Source organism: Pseudorasbora parva, chromosome 13 (genome assembly GCF_024679245.1).
Source record: "Pseudorasbora parva isolate DD20220531a chromosome 13, ASM2467924v1, whole genome shotgun sequence".
In the NCBI taxonomy this organism is placed as follows: domain Eukaryota; kingdom Metazoa; phylum Chordata; class Actinopteri; order Cypriniformes; family Gobionidae; genus Pseudorasbora; species Pseudorasbora parva.
In genome coordinates this window covers 23,445,602-23,469,098 of record NC_090184.1, presented here as the reverse complement: position 1 = coordinate 23,469,098, position 23,497 = coordinate 23,445,602, and the positions used below count along the sequence as shown (strand labels likewise).

The following is a 23,497-nucleotide window of genomic DNA, read 5'->3' as shown; positions in this document are numbered from 1 at the left end:
ATCAGGTATTGCCATCATGGCTGGTTTGGATGAAAACTTTGATTATATATCTTGTATTGTGTGTCTAACCATTGAATTGCATCGGGTTAGGACAGAGTTTATAATTTATTGAACTTCTTAAGATTTTCATGAACCCGGCCCCTGCTAAAATCACTACCGGCAGACTATAATTCTTGTTCACTACAATAAAAACGAATTATCCTGTTTAACCCTGCATGACAACTGAGAGATGAATGACAGAAAATATTTGTAATTTTACCCTTTGTGCAATAAAACCGTATCCCTGTATTGATTAGCTTTAATCCCACTGGTAATCTAATTGTCTGTGTAAGCAGAAAGAATCCATCAAATACCACCCCTTTTCGCTTTAATTGTCTGATCAGAGCAGAGAAACTTCAAGTTTGACGTCTTATATGCAACACTCATTTCTAAATGATACTATTGAATTGTCTGAAACAAAGAAAACAGCAAAAATAATTAAATAACTTGCAAAGGATTGATGCTTCTCTCTTCACACGAAAATTGAGATCAAATACTCTGAAGAGATCCACTGTTAAAGTGAACTCAGTATATCATTAAATATAATCTGGATTATATTTCCTTTCCGCACAACTGTGCTTTACAGAAGGGAAAGGGCTAATCAGGCCATTTCAAAGGTCTAGATGAAGTTAACATTCAAGATTTAACACCGCTATTTGAAATTTCACGAGACTAAATATACCCCTGAAGCAGGAGATTAGGAAAGGTCAAAATTAGCATTATTGGCACAGCAGCAGCACAAGAAAACACCCTGTTACTACAGAAAGAAGAGATTACAGACTGAAAACAATTACTTAAACTAAAAGAAAAAGTGGATAGAATCATTGCTTATCATTTAGGTAAGTAATCACTGGGTAAGCAGTGCAGTATTAACAAAGCGTACTAATGATATTTCAGTCTGTGTCAATACAATCAATACAATGATGTCACATGACAAAAATGATCCACTGTTTGCTAGATTAACTTTCCTATTCACACCCATGACCCGTTTAGCACAGTGTTTCCCAACTCTGTTCCTGGGGATGTCTCTCCCTCATCTCAACCCTGAGAATAATGGTATGCCAAAAGAGTAATATGCCCGAATACCTACAACTTCCGCAAAGATGTGTGCATTCGATGGACACTTCTCTATCCTAGTGAGGCTACAAGAGGATTTATGAACGGCAGTGAAGCGACACTATTGACAATGGTAGGTCATGTGACAGTAAAACCATGGCAATTGTATTTTAAGTTAATGCTTGTTTGCTAATTGCAGGAAAAGTTCCCTTGGAGCAATTTGAGATTAAGAGTCAAATCTGCTGAGAGCTACTCAGTGGATACCAGAGACTTTGTCTGTCACCAAATAATTAAACACACCGTAAATGATTTGAAAATGCAAGAAACATGAGAAAGAGATCAGTTTTGCATGATACTTCCAATAAATGAAGCAAAAATGTGTCTGACACCACTTATCAACTTGATTCAAAGCACCACTGACACAATCCTCTCCAGTCACTTGAGGAAAGAGAAGGGCTGCTCGATCCTAAGAGGCAGCTCTAGAGGAGAGAGCGCTGTTCTGCTAGCGGCGCTAATGCGTGGCCACGTAAAACAGAAGAGAGTAGAGGACGCTTGAGAGGGTTCTCAGTATGGTCCTATCATCAAACTGAAGGTTAAGCTGTCTGAGACATGCTGAGAGCTCTTCATTTAGGTGTGGAAAAAGGTCAAAGACCTTTAAAATGGTTGCATGCAACTACAGAATATTTTGGAAGGGGAAAAAAACACCGTAAAATGGTGACAAACAAAACCATTTAATTTAAGTTAAAGTCACAATAAATGTTAATTTAGAAACAAACTTTCCTTGTTGTATTTATGGGTGCTTTCACACCTGCCTCATTTAGTTCGGTTGAATCGTACTAGAGTTCGTTTCCCTCTTTGGTGCGGTTCGTTTGGTCAGGTCTGAAAGCAGCAATCGCACTCGGGTGCGCACCAAAAGCGGACCAAACAAGCGTACCGAGACCTCCTTGAAGAGGTGGTCTCGGTACGATTTCAAACGAACTCTGGAGCGGTTTGTTTGTGGTGAGAACGTGATCCGACCTCGAACAGAACCAACTGCAAAAGTACTGATCATTTTTGGACTGAACCAGCTGCCGTAGTTAGCTGCGCTGACATTGTGTGCATGATATTATTACCTGATAGATCGTTGGCAATATTTTCGGAAGATGGAAGCATGTCAAGAGTTAATAATTAATGCACGCCTCCTCTTGAAGTGACGAGCGATGTGCGCTTGCCGTCTGCAGTGCATTAGAGCGGTGTTTTCATGTCGCATCGGCGCTTCATTATAGAAATGTTGTGTTTGCATACTGTGGTAAATACACACCGTGTAGTAGATTATGGCCAGGGACAAAACTGGCCTGCGCAGTCGTCTCTCCATAGTGTTATTATAGTTTGCTGGCTTTGCCTCTCCTGTTGGAATTTTCCCACACGTAAATTCTGACCAATCGAAAAGCAGTTCAGGAAATACGCCATGGCCAATGAGTGATGTGGATGTTGTCACGTGCCTGCGTTTTGGTTTGTTTCAACTGGTTCGGACCAAAGCAATCAGTGTGGTGTGAAAAGGAACCAAAAAATCTGAAAAATGCAACAATGTATAATTGTTTGCCCTTGGTTCGGACCAAATGAACCGAACTAGAGATGTGAAAGCACCCTAAAAGACTAGCACTAGAAAGTTTTTCATTTGGTATTCTACAGAAAGAAATCATAGCATATGGTGTGGGAATGATGTGAGGGTATATAAACAAATGACAGAAGTTTCAAGTAATTTAACAAGGATTGTAATTTAACAAATGCCTACTTCAGTCCTACTATAAACATTATTCTTCATTGTGCCAAAGCAGTATGAATGTCTTTTTCTCCCATGTGCCATTTCCTCGCAAGTCCAAATTAGCATATTACTATTATGCTATGAAAACAGTCGCATAATAATCTAATTAGACTAACAACACAAGGGCCGGCTTGAACGTTTTCACAGACAGACTGAAGAAGCAGTCATTATTTCAAATTCTTTATTTTTATTTCATTGTTGTATTTTTTGGTGATTTGCAAAAACCCTGAAATCTTGAGCTATATGTGAATATATTACTGATGATTGTCTAATTGAGGACTGTAAAAGTGAGTTTAGTTTTGATATCTTCAATAATAATAAGCTAATGCAACCAGCTAATGTGTTAAAGGGATAGTTCACCCAAAAATAAAATATTTGAATTAGGGGTGACCCCAAATAGTCGAAGATTCAATGCATCGATATGTGGTGCTGAATTCGACCACCGATCTCACGGTCGAATCTTCAAGGTGTTAAGCAGACGTGGCGTGGACCTTCATGTCCAGTGTGTGACCCCTTTAAGGGCGCTGGGCCCGGCCGAGCCTTTAAAATTAGAACACATTCAATGAGTGTACACACACACACACCGGCGGCGGCATTCGGTGCCTGTCCGTGGCAACTCAGGAAGTTGTTTAAAATCCTGCCACGCCACAGAGCGCCATTTCAAGGTTTATATTTCTCTCAAATCGTCAATGTATACTGATTTCACCCTGTGCTACAAGATCGTGCAGCTCTTCTGTCAGAATTAAGCTTGCGCATATATAATGTGCGCGTCTGGTGTGAGATCCTGAGACACGGTGCTCATCTTCGTATGCGGTGTGCCTTTAGGCACAATCGGCTTATGAACATGCATGTAAACGCACTCAAAGTTCTCTTTTCCTCTCTAGGTAGGTATTTTTTTTTAGGTTTATTAGGTTTAGTTTATTAGTTCGTGCCCCTCCCAACCCATTCACACACACATAGATGAATCGACTATCGGTCGACCATAGAAAGATTCGACAATTCTGATTAGAATGTGTAAATCCTTAGTCGAGGACACCACTAGTTTTAATATGATAGTCCCATAATCTAGGAGTTAATGAAATTCTTCTTTCAGACGAATACAATCTCAGTTATATTACAAATGTCCTGGCTAATCCAAGCTTTATAAATAAAGCCAAAAGCCCAAAAACAAGCATTCATACATTATAAAAGTAATCCACACAGCTCCGGGGGTTTGATAAAGGCCTTTGGAAGTGAATCGATTGATATGTGTAAAAAAATGAATTAATCCACATTTAAAACTTTATAAAGTAAAATTTCCAGCTTCTTCCAGATCACTTTCCATATTTAAATTACAAAGTATGTATAAAGCATCTCGTAATTTAAATGCTTATGCTAAAACCGGCGTCATTGTTATGCCAGTTATGCTTTTTTCCGTAAGTTGAATATAGAAGGCGGTCCGCCGGAAGCTAGATATTTTACTTTATAACATATTAAATATGGATTTTTTTTTTTTTACAAAAACCCATCGGTTCACTTCAGAAGGCCTTTATTAATCCCTTGTGTGGAGTACTTTTATAATAGATGGATACACTTTTATTAAGCAGCCTGTTACTGCCATAAAGCTTAGAAGGCCAGGACATTTTTTTATATAACTGATTATATTAGTCTGAAAGAAAAATGTCATATACACCTAGGATTGCTTGAGGGTGAGTAAATCAAATTTTTATTTTTAGGTGAACTATGCCTTTAACATGAATGATCTAGCAAAAAAAGTACACACAAGTTCAAGTAAACATTAAAAATTATTTTACATTAAATATTTTAAAATTCATCTATTTTTAATTCTAATAATATTTCACAATATTACATTTTTTTTACTGTATTTTAATAAATAAATGCAGTAGGGTTGTAACTAGCCCAAGCGTCTGATAAATGTCTTCTCTTGTAGAATGCACGCTCAATACCGCCGCTCCCTATACAAAGTTTTAATTTAAAAGTGTTCTTTTTTTTCAGTATATATACCACTGTTGAATAAAAATAAATAAAAAGCAATTTTGTAAAACTGCTGTAATGAAATCGTACCAAACCGTGACTTCAAAACCGAGGTACGTACCGAATCGTCAGATGTGTGTACCGTTACACCCCTATTATTAACCTTTTTTATTTCTATGTTCAATTTGTAGAAGGGAGTTGAATTAGGAGGTCTCAGAGCCTCAATCAGAAATTCTGAAATCTCATAATTCATGTACAGTAAAGTCTGAAGAGACTCAATGTGAAATCAAACAGGAGAGAAGCCAGTCAGTTGAGTGTGTGGCAAAACCATTTACAGTGCTTATATTGTTGTCTTTCAATGTATACGATAATTCATACTCTGAAAGTAAAACCGAAATTACATTCATTATTTTAGCCATTTTTTCCAGTCATGAATTTCGTCATTGGGGATTTCTTAATAATACTGTGCAGATATCTCGTCTCATTCTTGTGAACCCAATCTCGTGTCTCGTTTCGTGAGCTTAGTGTCTCGACACATTCCATTAATGTAGGCTTCTGCAACAGGTCTAAACAAGGCCATAAAGCATTTAAATGAAGACGACATCAAGTGCCAATCATTTCAAAACAAATCACATTTTTATCAAACCAAAGAAAAACAAGGAAAAAAAACCCACCACAGGGCAATGAAAAGTGACAAATGAAAAGTGTGTGAAATTAGGAGCGTTTCGCTCAGAGCAGCATTAAATAAAAAGACTTTTAACAGGCAACCCGAATATGGCACACCCTGGGATTCACGGGCAATCAATCAGAGAGAAATGTGCTTATTAAATAGATGGATCCGTTATGCAATATCACATCCCGGAAAGCAAACCGTTTTAATTCAGTATTCTTGTTTGGATTGACCTTCAAACCCTGAAGTGTACAAATAAATAATGAGAGGCAGGCACTGACAAGAAAAAAAGAAGGCAGGGATGAACCTTAATATTGAGTTTGACTATGACAGAGACACTAATGTAAGAGGCAACATCAACAATAACCTATCCTGTTCATGGCATCAAAAAAAAAATCCACTTCAAATAAATAGCCCTGAGATGCCGTATGCTGTCTTGGAAGCTCCCTGTCAGTATGAATGAGTGTAAGCAAAACCATCTTCTTAATTACACAATCTATATTTACTTTGAGGATTGCAAGGATGCAATACAAAAAACATGCCGCTTTATTACAAATGACAAAATATGTCAGAGAAAAACGAGGGCTGAATGCCTATAAAATACCAAGGTGAAGCCATTTCAGTTCCATTTCTTTTTATAATGGCAATGATGCACACTACACATCAGTCGCAACACAATGACAGGTTAACCAGTTTGGGAAACAAGGTTAAACAAGGTTAACGCCACCCCTATTTCAGAACGGTCCCGCTGTCTAAAGCCGCTGGCACCAATTTCTTGCAGGAACGACTGCACAAATATCACCCTGCCCGTAACATCATGACAGTTAGGTGGTTAATGGCTGCAATGATTTGAAATAAACCTTTTAAAACTAAACCTGCTTCATGCTGGGAGAAGTGATAAAAAAAGGTACATTTTTCCTTTTAATCCATTTTGTGCATCATTAACCAGGAGGAACTTACACCTTCCCTGTGTCAGTGCAGATTTGTAGCGTAATACATCTCTTTGACTTTATCTACTGACTGTTCGGCACCCCACCGTCAGTTATGTGCGGACTGATTGCTCTCTGTGTCCATTACCTCCATCCGGTTTCCTCTCTCACTGCAATATGCAATCCGGTCCTCTATCAAAACCGCTCAGAACGCTCTACGACTTTCTGCAGGCACGCTAACATTATTCAATATGCCACTGCCGTGTCAAAACGTCCCAGGTACGTGTCCGATAATGAGCACATCGAAATGGGACAAAAACAGGCTTATTTGAGTCTCTAAGTGGTAACATCATGCAACTAACGCGAACTAGATAATAACCTGTCAGTCAGATAGCAAGGGCCAGCTGGTCTCTACTTTACACTTCAGAACGGCTTATCGGAATCCTACGGGTGACGTCACGGACACTACGTACATTTTTTTTTTACTGTCTATGGGTGCGAGGCTAGGTATTAGAAGGAATATTTGTCATTTTGTCTACTTGAGCACTATGTGCGTAAAAATGAAAAAAAAAGGACTTTATTCAACAAGTTCTTGTCTTCCGTATAGACCTCTGACGTGAATTCACGAAGCACCACGACGTATGCACGAGAATATGACGTAGAGCCCTTAATTTTGCGCTTTGATAAGGCACTTTTACATGCACTTATATGCATGTAAATCCAGGAAATGCACACGGTAGCACCATTTTTGCACTACGCCAAGACCTAAAGCACAATCATTGTACAATTGAACAGCTTAGATATGGCGTGTCTTACTCTGCTTGTAAACAAAGTTCCTCGATTCCGGGTTATGTTTTCGGCTCTATGTCATATTCTCGGGTATGCGTCATGGTGCTTTGTGAGTTCATGTCAGAGGCCCAGACGGAAGACAAGAACTTGGCGAATAAAGTCGTTATTTCAAGTTTTTTTGCGCACAAAAACGATTCTCGTCACTTTTTAAAATTATTGTAGAGCCTCTGTAGTGAGATGGACTTTTGAACAAAGTATTTAGCACCTTTTATGGGTCTTGAGAGAGGAAATGTCATTGCTGCCAATGGACGCCTTTCTGAGCCATCGGATTTCAGAGCAGGGTTTCATAAGTTCTTAATTATGAGTTTGTAACATTCTTTAACCAAGGGTTAAAAGTGGTGTTTAGATCGACGAAAACCCAGGCTTAAGTGCAGTGTAAAAAAGTTATGTGAATTGCCCCTTTGGCTGCTGCATCATGTCTTGCTTTTTATTTATTTTTTGCATCTTGTTGCATGTTTTTATTTTATTTTATTTTTTACATGTATCTGGATTCAGTTTCATTCAATTGCACTCTGACTAGCTGCTTTACAAACACAAGAAAGCACTGTGGGTGAATGCTGTGAACGCTTTAGCCTCTGTCTACATGTCACCAGGTACCGTACTGATGCAATTGCAGTCTGCAAAAGCAAGGTATCGTCAAAAAATATGCAGTTTCCCATCAAAAACTGAAAAATTACCCCCCCCCCCCCCCCCCATAGTATTTTGCTTAGTCACAGCTGTCATTTTCGAGTACTCTTGTATTTAGGTTCATCCCACGCCATTCTCTAACAAAGAAGTACTGTCATATAAGACCACTGAAAAAAGGTCATGACTTGCAAGCGCAAAAATGTGCTTCATTTCAAACCAGCTACCGGCTGAAAGTATCAAATACCTGAATTTTTTTATCATACAAACAATTAAGACAAATGACTCACTTAAAACTGCTCGACTAGGCTTTTGAACTACTGCACTTCACATAGTAAGTTTAATCATTTTCATCGGTTGTTTTCAGCTATTGTTGTTGGCAGATTTTCTATCAGGAGCCCCACTCAGCTGAAACATGCTCATGTGGGTGTTACACATAAATAACATTAGGAAAAGACAGACTGATATTTCACGTCAATTCTCTCCAAAACACAGCAATGGGATTTTATTCTCTCATTGTTGTTTTTATCTAAACAATACGGAGCCCACAAATAAGAAGCAAAGCATAAAAACAACAACAAAATGCACAGTTTGCATATGGTACTTTAGTATCATGGTTCCTCTAATTTCTAATCATAAATAAAATATAAAATAGCAAAAAACAATTTGTAACTACAATAAGGTTAGCTGACCACATTAGTTAACATGCACTAACAATTAAAAATACAAAAGCATTCATTAACCTCAGTTAATGCAAATTTTAGCATTCATTCACTAATACATTAAAATCAAAAGTCGAGTGTTAGTATTATTTAAAGGGGTCATATAATGCCATTTTTATACAAGTTAATATGATTCTTTAGTGTCTAAATGAAAACTTTGTAATATACTTCATTATATCATTTTACCTGGTCAGAAACAGCTCTGTTTTCACCAAGCCATTTCAGTGCATACGGCTTTAAATTTTAAATGACCCCGCCCCTCTGTTCTGTGGGCTGGCTGTTGCCCTTGACAACAGTAGAGGCGAAAGAGGATAGATCTGTGCAACTGTTATCAATTTGAACTGGAGTCGAACCTGGGACTAGATGACAGCTCGATCGAAATTCGACATTTAAGCTAAACAGGACGTTTCTGAATGGTTGGTTAACGTAATGTCTCTTTGATCTATCTTTATGTACCTGCAGGGTAATGTTAGCGCGAATGCTCTGTGTTTACTGATGTATACCTTAGTTCATTGACAGATTGATGTTACATCTAACGCCAATAAAAACTGTTTTTTTTTGTTAATGTCGGTTTGTCAGTGATGCGTAACGTTATCTATGCATTGTAATAACTGTTACAACACAATTTTTTTTTACAGTAACAGACACCGTTATAAACCATCTACATAATTAAGCTTAGTGTTACCATGTCCACATTAACTTTAAAACCAGCGTACAGAGTTTGTAATAACACAATAACCATAACGCGTTGTTCATTATAAACGTGGGATTATGAATTATATTGAGAACGTCATACATAGAAAGCATGCCGTAATTTAACTTACCCTGTAAACATTCATTGCATTCAATGTGAAGCGTTTCAAACTACACTCACTTCTTCTGGAGATGCAGCAGGAACACAAAGAACTTAATCTTAATCAGGAGCAGCTTCTTAGCAAAACCTGCTTTATACTAACCCTCGGTTATAAGGCAGTATAAAAGCACCGACGGAAAAAAAACTCAGCCAATGCGTCTTTAGCGGTTCAGATTTAGGAACAGATAACATTAACAATGAATTAACAAAGATGAATAATTACTGTAATAAATGTTTTGCTCTTTGTTGGTTAATGTCAGTTACACCTGTCTGAATACTCGATTCTGATTGACAGAAAGGTGTGCAATAAAACGTTTAATGCACAGGTAGTTCCAAGTCAGTTGAATCACTGTTCTATATTAATGCATTATTTTACTGAAGAGCGCACACAAGCATATGTGTGCGCGTTCTTGAATGTGTCTACGTCACCTACATAGAGAGAGTTGAGCACAGAAACTTGTCATCAACACTGCCCTGCGACTTTTTGTAATAAAACAGCTTTGCTACTGGATCACTAGTATTGAATAAGATTTGCATATTTAATTTACTTAAGCTCTCCTGTCAGTTCACATGAGGAAGAGGAGAGAATGAGGGAGAAGCGGCAACCGGAATGATTCACTCGATCACAAGGCTCTTAAACATCTTTATCAAACAAACACAATGATTTATTTGTCATCCACACGCGATTGTTTAGACTATTATTTTTATATTACACATAGCCCACATGATCGGTCGATATAAGCACGAACCGCATGCACCCACGTGTGTTCATATGTTTCATGTATTAATGAAACATTTGAAATATTCTCTATAGTCTCTATGAAATATTTCCCCAGCAATTTTTAACATTGATTATAGCCATTCAACATTACAGTGTAACTGAAAGCTTTTTTTTTTTTTTAACATTTATTATGCTTTAAACTTCAATCTTAAAAGTATACTCTCATAAAACCATGTCATATTTACCTGTGTCCTTCCTCACTTACAGGTAGAAAATAAGCTACAGAAATTGAACAAAGTTATCAACAGTCTGCACTGCATAAATTATGAATTAAATATAGATTAATCCTTATTTAAAGCTACAAAAGTTCTTTAGTCAAGAGCAGTGAGTGACTAACATTAATGGCTGCTGTCGCTTTAAAATCTGCCTATGCAGAACTGACGCGCTGTCACACACGCCCAACTCCAAGTTCGTTTAAGACGTTATTTGATATGAAAAATACTGGTGTGTGGTGAGCGTTCTGGCGCAATATGGCTGCCGTCGCATCATCCAGAGGATGCTGCACATTGGTGGTGGTTTGAGGAGATTCCCCCATCAATGTAAAGCGATTTGAGTGCCTTGAAAAGCTCTATATAAATCAAACAAATTATAATTATTATTATATTATTAAACTGATAATATAAAAAACAGGGAGGCGCCGAAAAGCGCGCTGTTTGCATCCCTGCCATTTGTAATTCACTTCACATAAAAGCGTCTTCTAAATGATTAAATGTAAATGCATTAAAATTGTTTTATGCACAGCTAGCAGTGGATTCTCACACTTAAACAATGGTCAGTCGCCAACATTGACAACTCAAAGCTGTTATTGATGAATATTTGACCAGAAGGGTAAAACTGACGGTTATTATTCTCTTACTTGATGCATTAACTGATGGGACCTTACTGTAAAGTGTTACCAAACAAATATCACACAAAAATTGTGAGTAAATGTAGCATTTATCTACATCTCTGTACAGAAAACAAACTGCAATCCAGATTATGGTGTTAAAATATCGGTTACCGATATTGTTCTCAATTAATCTAAATGGTGGACCCATAATAATGACATATTTATGGAACCTTAACCACAGAACTGAAAAATACAGTGAACCAACCGTGAGAAATTTAAACCTTTAGACCCTTATCTTTAAGATAAGTTAGATGTTCGTGAGAAAATGAGATTTCTTTAAATAAACACTTTTTGACCTCATTGTTTGTGAACTAAAGTAGCAATGCAGCCAATTATATTTGTCCAGTCAGTTGTAATGTACTATATCAGCACCCAGTATAGCTCATTAATAACAGCCACTTGGTGGCTTCTGTCATCAATATGTCCATGTAACAACTGTGACCTTTGAGCCGGGGTGAAACTCACCACTTTCCTCCTCTTGTCCTGTTCTGTTGGGGGTTCCTCGTCATCTGTCAGCTTTGGCTCTTCAAAGTGGCTCATCAGCATGCAGCTAGAGAAGAGGCAGCCAGAGAAAGTGTGTAAGGTTGTGAAGCGTATGTGCAAAGTAGAGAAATTACAATCGTGTTACACTTCATTTCTAAAATGTGCAATTTTTTCCCGTTCTCCAGCAGCTGTGTAATCTCTCACTGCATTTTTGAATACTCTTTTGACACCCCACTGAAGTATGTATGAGGCAGGTTGTGTATCCATCCTGCCTGGAAATGATAAAATGCCTTAGGAGGTGAACATAAGGGTATAGAATCACATCCTGACGTCATGAAATATTTGCAACCTCGTAGCATCATTCACATTTCATGACCAGTTTATACCAAACCTATACATAAAACAAACATACTGTTTTCTGACATTTCAGATGTTTAAGATGATTTTACTGAAGAAGAAAAATGTCTTTAATCTGTAGGGTTTAATTAAGTAATATATATATATATTTATATACACACACATATATGAGTGTGTGTGTGTGTGTGTGTGTGAGAGAGAGAGAGAAAGAGAGAGAGAGAGAGAGAGATAGATAGATAGATAGATAGATAGATAGATAGATAGATAGATAGATAGATAGATAGATAGATAGATAGATAGATAGATAGATAGATAGATAGATAGATAGATAGATAGATAGATAGATAGATAGATAGATAGATAGATAAATACATTTGTTAAATATAATTAAAATAGTTTTATTAATTGTTAAGAATTGCAGAATATTGCAAAGAATATGAGTCAAAATATGAGTCAAAAATGTGCAGAATATGAGTCAAAAATGTTCTACATTATTATCACTGAAGCTGTCAAATACTTCAGTTCAATGCATAGTAAACAAAGCTGCACTCATGTGAAAACACTTGTAATCAACGGTGTCTATGCTGTGCAGTGAATCTTTTTTTTGACAACGTGTTTATGCTTTGTTGGTTATAACGAAAGGATTTGCGAGTGTGCAGAACTCGTGCTGAACAAAAACTGAAAAACACTTCATAGAGTGGAATCTGACCCACTTAAACAGATCTAATTGGCCACTGTGTTCACATGCTCAACAGATAAGTCTGTGATTGGCCACAAAGCTCAAAGCTGCATAAACACATTGTAAATAGAAACCTTTGACGCTTTTTACAAAGCACTTACACAAACACTCATGGGTATGTTTGAAAGCTATCAGCAGCTACCGGTACTGAGGTATAGCATGAACCATCACACTAAATAATAAAATAAATCTTTGGTATTATTTATAATGCAGGACAAATCCTATACTAAAAATTTAACCACTACAATGTTTTTTTTTTTTTTAAAAAGACCATAAATCATTTACAGGTCTTTCTTTTTCTGAATCTTCCACATTGTTTTCTCAGTGTGTAAGTTAAGGTGGATGAGAGAATGCCAAGATTGGGAACTTCAGTCATCTCCCCAGATATTGGCTGCTCTGAAGAGCCTAAACCATAAAACATTTTGCTTTACTACATTGCAACATAACCCTGTGTGTGTAAGTTCATAGTTTTCAGTTTTGTTTTACAATGTAAAAATAGTCGGAAAAAATGCATAAAATAAAACTTTGACCGGTACTTTATATTTACTATATTGCCAAAAGTATTACGAAACCCCTCCAAATAACTGAATTCAGGTGTTCTGATCAATTCCATGGCCACATGTGTATAAAATCTAATATTCAGATTAGCTCAAAAACAGTGCGTAGAGAGCTTCATGGAATGGGTTTCATATGCCGAGCAGCTGCATCCAAGCCTTACATCAACAAGTGCAATGCAAAGTGTCAGATGCAGTGGTGTAAAGCATGCCGCCATACATATATATACACCTAATGTTGTGTTGGTCCCCCTTTTGCTGCGAAAACAGCCCTGACCCGTCAAGGCAAGGACTCTACAAGAGCTTAACTGCCATAGGAATTCATTAAAAAACGCTCGCTTTACTCTGTTCCGTTATGAATGCCAGAGCAGCCGTGCACATTTTACTTTTGGATTAGAATGAGCCATTTAAAAGCCAACACCAGTATTACACGTGATGTCACAAGTCGATTAACCGGTGGGAAAATGTCCTCACCATCACATCTCTATTTCTAACACATCAACTTTGAGGACAAAATGTTCACCTGCTGCCTAATATATCCCACCCACAAATGGGCGCTGTGATGAAGAGTCGTTATTCACTTCACCTGTCAGTGCTCATAATGTTATGTCTGATTAGAGTAAATGTACACTCACCTAAATGATTATTAGGAACTGTGTAATACTGTGTTTGACCCCCTTTCACCTTCTGAACTGCCTTAATTATACTTTATACAAGGTGTTGAAAGCATTCTTTAGAAATGTTGGCCCATATTGATAGGATAGCATCTGCAGTTGATGGAGATTTGTGGGATGCACATCCAGGGCACGAAGCTCCTGTTCCACCACATCCCAAAGATGCTCTATTGGGTTGAGATCTGGTGACTGTGAGGGCCATTTTAGTACATTGAACTCATTGTCATGTTCAAGAAACCAATTTGAAATGATTCGGGCTTTGTGACATTGTGCATTATCCTGCTTGAAGTAGCCATCAGAGGATGGGTACATGGTGGTCATAATGGGATGGACATGGAAAATAGTTGGTACTAAGGGGCCTAAACATCCCCCACACCATTACACCACCACCACCAGCCTGCACAGTGGTAACAAGGCATGATGGATCCATGTTCTCATTCTGTTTACGCCAATTTCAAATTCTGACTACCATCTGAATGTCTCGACAGAAATCAAGACACATCAGACCAGGCAACATTTTTCCACTTCAACTGTCCAATTTTTGTGAGCTCGTGCAAATTGTAGCCTCTTTTTTCTATTAGTAGTGGAGATGAGTGGTACCCGGTGGGGTCTTCTGCTGTTGTAGCCCATCCGCCTCAAGGTTGTGCATGTTGTGGCTTCACAAATGCTTTGCTGCATACCTTGGTTGTAACGAGTGGTTATTTCAGTCAAAGTTGCTCTTCTATCAGCTTGAATCAGTCGGCCCATTATCCTCTGAACTCTAGCATCAACAAGGCATTTTTGCCCCCAGGACTGCCACATACTGGATGTTTTCCCTTCTTACACTATTTTTTGTAAACCCTAGAAATGGTTGTGCGTGAAAATCCCAGTAACTGAGCAGATTGTGAAATACTCAGACCGGCCCGTCTGGCACTAACAGCCATGCTCAAAATTGCTTAAATCACCTTTCTTTCCCATTCTGACATTCAGTTCTGAGTTCAGGAGATGTGATTGGCCATGTGATTGGTTGATTAGATAATTGCAATAATGAGAAATTGAACAGGTGTTCCTAATAATCCTTTAGGTGAGTATATATGTGTATATATGTGTGTGTATATACACATACACAGTATTGGGAAGGTTACTTTACAAATGTAAAAATGTAGTAGTAGTGGCATAACTATTTACTTTATTAACCTTATTATTTTATTAAAGCAATGTAACTGATTACATTTCATTATTTATTATTAATTTTCTAACAAATTTTTCAACTGTTAATCATTTACAAACATTTAACCTCCAAAAAACAGAGATAGTTACATTTAAGTGAAAACACAATTCTAGATCATTTTAATGCAGTAAAAAAACAATGTTTTTCTTCTTACTGATATCAAAATAGTAAATATCTGCTTAGGATATAGCCCTAAGCCTCCCACCCCACCCCTTTTTCTTTCTTTTTTTTTAAATAAAATTATATTCCACCTAAAATATCGTTTAGGCTTAATGACCAATCGTTGTGTAGTTAAATAGCTCTTTTTTGCAAGTCAAAATGGGACAAACTAATAGAGAGATTTGTCCACTATGAAGAGCTTCAGGTTAACATTAATCAAAGTAGATGCTTCTTCTGGTTCAACATTGAAACCTTCGATGTCGATAGCATTTTAATAGATGGCAAACATTTGCACTGAACTGTTATATTTGCTAAATATTTGCTGGAAATCTAAATTTCCAGCACTGGTACGCATTTTTATCACTCAGGTTGCAGCCTAAACCTTTCAGCTTTTATCAGACTTTTCTGGTTTTATCTGACAGGTTTTAGCCTAAAGCTTTCAGCAGCAATGTGGATTGACATAATTGGCAGAAGTGGTGCACTACAAGAGAACCAATCAAAATCAGATAGACCATCAGAATAGCATCGCTTTACTAAACGGCCTTAAAATGGCAAAAGGCAATGTGCACACCAAAAACAGACAAAGCAACAAATTCATAAAATTCAGCATATCCTAACTTATATGTAATTGTTAACATTTTTCTAAGTGACTGTAACTTAATTACACTTTTTTCTCAGTAACTAATGGATTACAGTTACATTTATTTCGTAATTAAATTGCATACATGTAACTTGTTACTCCTCAACACTGTATTTATACTCCTCAATCACTGTATATACAGTCAAACCAAAAATTACTTCAACATTTTCTCACATTATCACAGTTTATTCGCTATAGATTAGAAAGTGGTAATAACATATGACAAACTCATCTTGATAATATCAGATAACTTATAGAAAGGTATGTAATGGATTACAATCAACCAATCAGCTGTCAGCTATTAAATTTAAGTACACAATTAGATAATACCAATTTAGGTTAATCAATTCCCAAGCAATGCTTAATTTTGTCTAGTCTGGGGTGTAAAAGGTCACATTAGCAATTAAAGAAAAATACTTTAATGACACATGATCGGTCAGTGTCTGAATCATTTTGGTCTAACATTTTTATACATTTTACTGTTAAGTCCAGTGTATGAATAAATTTTGGGTATGATGTGTCACAGTTTACTTGATTTGCAATCCTCACTTAAATGAACTATAGTCTCCTGCACCCACTAGTAAATTATATCTCGTGTCTGAAAATGTTTCGGTTCAACTGTATATACACACTCACACGTAACGTACTACAATACTATATATATATATAATGTAATAAATACATTGTGACACATCACCATCACTTCTCCTAATGTTGAGCATATGTCTCATGAAACACCCTGCCATGACAGCATGTGCCCTTGTCCACTATTTCCCAGGTCATTAGGCAGACAAAATGCCTCTGTGGAGAAGTGTCATCAAAAAAAGAAAATCAAACTTACTCTTTGAAGGTAGCCGTCTCGGGGTCTTCCGTCATAACATCGTGCAGTGCCTCCACGCTGATGTTAATGATCCCGCAGAACTTGTCCTGGATCACGCTGAAAAACGATTTCAGAGGAAAACGTTATTCAGTGAACCATGTGAGCAATGACACCACTGTGACAGAAAGATGTTTTAGGGTGTTTTCACAAGCGAGTAGGGGTTGTCATGGCGCCAATTTTAGTAGTCGAAACTAAAGGGAGTGCAATTTCACAATACTCTTTTGATCAAACAAGTTATAGGCTATTCAAAATTTTAATTTAGTTAAAACGTACTGTATAAACAAATACAATCAAAACAATAGCCTTCAAACCATTTGCCAATTAAGTAAACTTTTTTTTAAATTATCTTTTTGTTATTGTTGCCACACCAAGACAACAATAATGCAGGCAATGCCAAGAAATGCCTTTGAATGCAGGCAAATGCACATGTGAGAGCTCAAATGCAGTCACCTGTCAGTCTGACAGCGCGTGGGTATGGAGTTGATACTTGCCTAGCTAAACTTTAGAAAGACTGCTATTGTTACATTTCTTTCACATTTTAGCATTGACATGGTTGCAAAGCACCGGTATTTTCGACATCCCTACTTGTGGGTACTGAGAAGGAAAAAAAAAAACCTTTTAGCCTGGAAATAGCTCACACTCACAAAACCTTTATGCAAGGGAACAATCATATAAGCTTAAGAGAAATACTCAGTCTGACTGACTGTTAAAATCTGAACTACACTCAAGGGATCTGAACACATTATCTGAGCCAGTTATTGCCAATAAATGTGAAGATATTCATTAGATTTTTAAACCCTTAATGCAGCTATTTTTTATGCATTCTGTTACATAACAACAGTTAGCACTTTATAAAGGACAAACTCTCCATTTCAGTCACATAAAAATAATAATTCACCCAAAAAATTTAAAACATGCTGTATATGACTTTCCTCTGTGGAACACAAATGGAGGAGCTGCTCTCTTAAATGGACGCCTGCTCCCTTATATACAGTGAAAGCTCCATTATGAACAAAAACACAATACCAGTGCTATTTTAGTATTATGTATACACTATTATAGGTTTTGTTAATATTTGAATAAGAATTGTTCTTTTTTTTGGTTTAATTTTTAGTAATTTTATGTGCATTTGTCTTTCTTTTTTTATATTACTATTTGGTTCACATCCCCACTCCACCCCAGTTTTAGTTTTTATTTATTTATTAGTAATTTTAGAGCTTCAACTTATTTCAGTTACAAGCAAAGGCAATTAATTCTAATTTTGTTTATTTTAAGTTTTCATCTAAAATTGTATACTTTGCTTTATTTTAATTAATGTAATGTTTAAAAAGTTTTACTTATCAAAAATGACCTTGAATCATTCGACTTATGCACTATATTTCAAGTCGTCTGAAGCAATAATAGATTTGTAATTCATTATCCACAGCTGTGGTCACCTTTCACTTTTAATGTTTGGGTGATTCTATAATTGCAGGTACATTTGGTGTCCACAGTCATTATTTTTGCAGTTTTTTTCAAATGGTTATATTTTTTTAAATAATTTTAATAATCTGTTACTCATTGTTAAGGATCAAAAGATGTTACAGGCCATACCAATATACACTATATTAGGAAAAGTTTCGGGAAGCCTGCTTTACATGCACATGAACTTAAATGACATCCCCTTCTTAATCCGTAGGGTTTAATATGAAGTTGGCCCATCCTTTGAGGCTATAACAGCTTCAACTCTTCTGGGAAGACTTTCTACAAGATTTAGGGGTGTTTATGAGAATTTTTGACCATTCTTCCAGAAGCGTATTTGTGAGGTCAGGCACTGATGTTGGATGAGAAGGTCTGGCTCGCAGTCTCCACTCTAATTCATCCCAAAGGTGTTCTATCTGGTTGAGGTCAGGACTCTATGCAGGCCAGTTAAGTTCTTCCACATCAGACTTGCTCATCCATGTGCATGGGTGCAAAGTCAAGTTGGAACAGGAAGGGGCCCTCTCCAAACTGTTCCCACAAAGTTGGGAGCATGAAATTGTCTAAAATGTCTTAGTATGCTGATGTATTAATAATTCCTTTCACTGGAACTAAGGGGCCAGGCCCAACCCCTTAAAAACACCTCCACAACATAATCCCTCCTCCACCAAACGTAACACTTGGCACCATGCAGTCAGGTAAGTACTGTTCTCTTGGCAACCACCAAACCCAGACTTATCCATTGGATTGCCAGACAGATAAATGTGATTGGTCACTACAGAGAACACTTCTCCACTGCTCTAAATTCCAGTGGTGGTGTGCTTTACACCACTGCATCTGATGCTTTGGTACAACGCTTGAATTCACTGAGCTCCTGAGAGCGACCCATTCTTCCACAAATGTTTGTAGAAGCAGTCTGTATGCCTAGGTGCTTGATTTTATACACAATTGGCCATGGAAGTGATTGGAAAACCTACATTAATATTTTCTGTTAAAATGTCTTAGCTGACAATCATGATTTATTGTTGTCTAAATTAGTCATTATAATATTTTTATTTTATATTTTATTTTAATTTTTTTATTTTTTTTTATAAAAGCCCTAATTCTACATGACATTATATTTTAAAAAAAATATCTTAAAAAAAAGTGTCCATAAATATTGCGTCAAATCTTTTACTGTATAATACTTTGCCTTTAAATTGGTGGCATTAGATTGACCAGATTTGAAGTACTGAAAGGTGTGCGATCTCTCAGAGAAAATATTATAATAAGAAAACTTCTTAAAAAATAACACCAAGGGTTTTGTAAAACATCAAAATAGCTACTACAATATCAAAAGGAAAACAGATTTAAAAGTCTTTTTAATCATGATTTCATTAGCGTTACATGATATTAGCATTTATGCTAACAAGTGGAGTTTTTAGCTAAAAAGTTTAAAATAGTCAGTACTGTTGCCAAGGTAGATTAACAAACAGTATTGACAGTAACAGAGTTGACAAACAATACAAAAAAGTAACTGGGTAATTTTAAGTAATTTTTTTCTGTTAAAAGTGAAAAAAGGAATTGTGTTTGTCAAGTACTGAATTATTTAAACAACTTATGTTTTCAATAAGATGCAGGAAAGATTTTTTTTTTAATGCAAAATGTATCTCCAATTATAGAGTCACTTGTATGTTAAGATGCAGCTTTTTTATTCCATGGAAGAAATACATTCACATAGCAAATGATATAATTGTCATTTATTTTATCCCAGATTTCCCAACTACCCCTATAAGAATGAAATAATCCAATGGTCTTGACCTTTTTTTCAGTACAATTCTCTTCTATAATGTGTGGCATGGCCAAATTTCCTGTGTTTGGCCCTTCCCATCACAGCTTTCAATATAAGGCCGCAGTGTCTGATAAAAGTTGGATCATTCGCCAGTCATAGATCTGGAACATGCAAGATCCCTCAACTGTCCACTTAGAGCCCTGTAAAGATTCTTCCTCGGATCTGCTCACATGCAACATTCAACGAAAAGCCAGATATGGAAGGTCTCTAAATTCCCCAAAAACTGCTCGGTGAAATGAACCAGTCGATACCTTTTCTACAGCAGCAATCACATCTCTGTTTTGGTGAAATAGAGGAAGGTGATGAGGTACTGTAGCCGCTAAGGGAGAGGGGCACAGCCAATATGACTTAATAACAAGAAATTGGTCAGAAATGAAAGACGGGTGGTATGAAATTACGATTGTGATACGACGTGTGCCTCCATATCACCCATCTGCACCCTAGTACTGGGGAATTGAGTGTTTCCTTAATCTAAAATGAGGTGGGGTTCATGTCATATTTTATCTACATTTACATTAGTTTTTAAATTCTCACCATCCAAAACTGATGACTAAAAAAGTTTAAATAACTCAAAATGTGTCATGCTAAGCATATATTACAACACATACTATGAAAAAGCCAATTACCTTTTTGCCTGAAGATACTATGTAAGTTAGCTGCACACAAACCTGGCAAGCAACCAAGGCAACCAAAGCTAGCTAAATCAACCTCAGCTATACATTTATTAAAGTTTACAGCTGTAATATTACTTTTTTTTGTAGTATAATACAGGCAATCTTATCTCAACATGTCAATATTAGAGCTACAAGAGCTGTGCTGGTGACCAGATGAATCATATTAAAGATTTCTTATCACCCTGCATGGACTTGAAAAAGACACCTGTATAATACCTAATGACGCTTAAAACAGAACTTTTGGACAATTAAATTTGCAGAAGCACCTTTTTTACTGTGAGAACATATCAAAAGAATAGCATTCATGTAATACTACTGTAAAGTCTTTAAAAAGTGATCAAATCCTATAACTGAATTCTCCTTTTGGTGCAGTTATAATAGAAGTTAAGGATGGACCAACAGAATTTCTGTCAAGAAAAATGTCAATACACATTTCATCACTGACAGGTCATGACTGTCACAATGTAATTTATTTGTTGAAGTGAATAATTGATAAATTGTGATAGAGCTGCACAATTATGACAAATATCAAAACGGGAAATTGTTTTGACTCTTTATAGTGTTATGGACTAAACTGAAACAAAAACTGCAAGTTACTTTTAAATAAAAATAAATTAATACAAAGATAAATATTAGGTAAACAATAGGGCTGTCAAACGATTAATGGCATCCAGAATAAGAGTTTGTGTTTACGTAATATGCATTATTACATACATGTATATTTTCAATAAATATTTGAGTGTATACACTGTACATTTTTCTCTCATTTATCTTATACACAATTATAAATAGTTTATATATAAATATTAAAACAAATCTTAAATATATACATGCATGTGTGCATTGAAATGTACATAATAATTATACACAATACACACACACATTATATAAAAACAAACTTTTATTTTAGATGCCATTGATCGTTTGATAGCACTCGTAAACAGCGTTTAGAAGACGTTCTGCAATATGTAAAACTTTGTCACAGAATGTGAAGAAAAAGCTGAATCTCTTTACCTGCGAAAAATTAAATGTCTCATGGTTATGCTGCTTGAAATTAGTGTTAAATTAACCAGAGTGTAAATCACGTAATCCACTTGGCTTTCCTCATGAATATGTATTCCAACTGTAATCAAGCAAGCAGCATTGCTCTACACTGTCTAAATGTTCTGGCAAACTCCAACATCATTATTCCAAAGGCCTCTGGTTGAAAACACTCCGAACGGTTCTATTTGTGCATGTGTAGAAACGAAAAACCATATCCATACCCATATCTGCATATCCCTCTCCAATTTTTTGGCTTGGCTGTATGCACGGAGCTCATTACATCATTATCATCATCTGTTTATTCTGCGCTCTCCAAATGACTGAAGCTGAGACAAATCTGTATCGTTTCATTGCTGTCATCACCGTGGTTATACTTCATTAAGGGGTGAAATTATTTGTGACAAACTGCACCTCAGAGAAGAAACATTCGCCGCCCGTGAGCCCACAGGTGTTTATTCAGAGAGAGTCGAAACACAGCAAATAGAATAGCAATGGCGGGATCAGAAAATGCCATTCAAAGAGCCGTGAATGCCTTTGAAAATTAATAGGCTGGGCCTCATTTCATGCCAGCCTCTCGGTGCAGCTAAATATCCTTTCAGAGTCAGCATTCATAATTTTCTCTGCGCCATTCTAGTCACAAAAGTGTAAAGAGACGAAAAGGCACCTGAATAAGGATGATTGTTGACTGGCGGAGCACAATACGCCACAAAATAAGTTTGTATATTGCAATATTGTAGTATCACACTCAGGGCCATCGGACTGGGGGGATAAAGGGTACCGAGTAACCAGGGCACGAGGCAGGGGGGGCCCTTAGAAGTCAGTTTTCTATACATACACATACATGGTACGGTGGCCCAGCAAGATGGTTTGTACCCAGGGCCCAAAATTTGGTGCTACGCCGCTTCACACTCATTAAAATAGTATTTTAAGGCACACCAGACAGAACATTCTATTTGGATAAGGGTCAGAAATTAAGGTGAAATTAAAGGCAAAAATAATTAGTAATATTGGATTTACACTACTACTCAAAAGTTATTTACGACTTCTTAATGTTTCTTACAAAAACCCATCGATTCGCTTTCAGAAGGCCTTTATTAACCCCCACTGAGCCATGTGAAGTATTGTTGTTTATGATGGATGGATGATCTTTTTTGAGCTCACGTTCACTGCTATTATAAAGTTTGTAAGCATCAGGGTATTTATTAATATAACAACGGTTGTGTTCATCAGAAAGAAGAAAGTCATATCCACCTAGGATGGCTTAAGGATGAGTAAATCTTTTCAAAAAGGATGAACATTTTCAGTTGAACTAATCCTTTAAAGCATTACTATTGTGAAAATAGTATTACAGTTTAAAATAACTGTTTTCTAATTTAATAAATGTAAAAATGTATGTGATGGCAAAAATACATTTTCAGCATCATTTCTCCAGTCTTCCATGATCCTTCAGAAATCATTTTAATATGCAGACTTGCTGCTCAAGAAACATTTCAATTTTGAAAAATGATACATTTCTTCAGGACTGATGAATATAAAGTTCAAAAGAACAGCATTTATTATAAACATATTTACTGTCACTTTTGATTAATGCATCAATGTAATGT

General features: G+C 36.5%; 1 protein-coding gene across 1 annotated transcript in view; it reads right to left on the bottom strand.

Moving 5' to 3' along the window:
* ipo11 (importin 11) overlaps positions 1–23,497 on the bottom strand; it is a 236,424-nt gene that overhangs the window by 15,290 nt on the left and 197,637 nt on the right. The window contains exons 28-29 of the mRNA XM_067413532.1: positions 16,848–16,943; positions 11,656–11,740 (exon numbers count right to left, since the gene is read on the bottom strand). Coding sequence (XP_067269633.1) covers positions 11,656–11,740; positions 16,848–16,943 — 181 coding nt within the window. The remainder of the gene's footprint in view (positions 1–11,655; positions 11,741–16,847; positions 16,944–23,497) is intronic.